Raw genomic sequence first — 581 nt, 5'->3', positions numbered from 1 at the left:
ATCGGGGCTGCCCCCATGCAGGAGGGTGGCTCAGTGTGCCGTGACACCTGCAGTGCTAGACGGCTCACCCAGGCAGCACGCGGGGGCAGCGGCTGCCAGCCCCGCGTCGCTCACTGTGCACTGCCCTCTCTGCATGCTCCCCCTCTGCCCTGTCACACTGCCGGCAGCTCCCTGCGAGCCTGGGCTCAGACACCCACGGTGATGCTCACGCTGTCTCCTCCTGGGCCCCACATGGCTTGTCCCCAGGCAACTGTGGTGTGCGGCTGCCCGTGTGCCCTTTGTGTGACTGTGTGGCTCACGGTGTGCCTTGGGCACCACGCATGGTCCTGTGGCTCAAGGCTGGCAGTGTAGGCTCAGAGTTGCCAGCGCTGTGCCCGGCAAAGCTTGCTGCCCCCTGAGCTAGTGCTGCAGCCCAGTCTGGACCGCCTTGCATCAGGAGACCAGGCTGTCCTGTGGCCCCTTGGGCCTGGTGTGGGACTGGAGGCCAACTGTGCTGGTCCTGTGCCCACATGTGCTGTCACCCACAGGAACCAGTCCAACGTGCGGAGGATGCACACAGCCGTGAAGCTCAATGAGGTGAT

At 65.4% G+C, this 581-nt stretch overlaps 1 protein-coding gene across 1 annotated transcript in view; it reads left to right on the top strand.

Annotated features, from left to right (window-relative positions):
- LOC103808081 (solute carrier family 12 member 5-like) overlaps nucleotides 1-581 on the top strand; it is a gene marked incomplete at its 5' end in the record, with an annotated part of 5,050 nt that overhangs the window by 3,677 nt on the left and 792 nt on the right. The window contains 1 exon segment of the mRNA XM_009080845.1: nucleotides 528-576. Coding sequence (XP_009079093.1) covers nucleotides 528-576 — 49 coding nt within the window.

This window comes from Acanthisitta chloris, unplaced genomic scaffold (assembly GCF_000695815.1).
Source record: "Acanthisitta chloris isolate BGI_N310 unplaced genomic scaffold, ASM69581v1 scaffold27198, whole genome shotgun sequence".
NCBI lineage: Eukaryota > Metazoa > Chordata > Aves > Passeriformes > Acanthisittidae > Acanthisitta > Acanthisitta chloris.
Note: the sequence above shows the minus strand (reverse complement) of the source record. Positions and strands in the feature narration are given on the sequence as shown.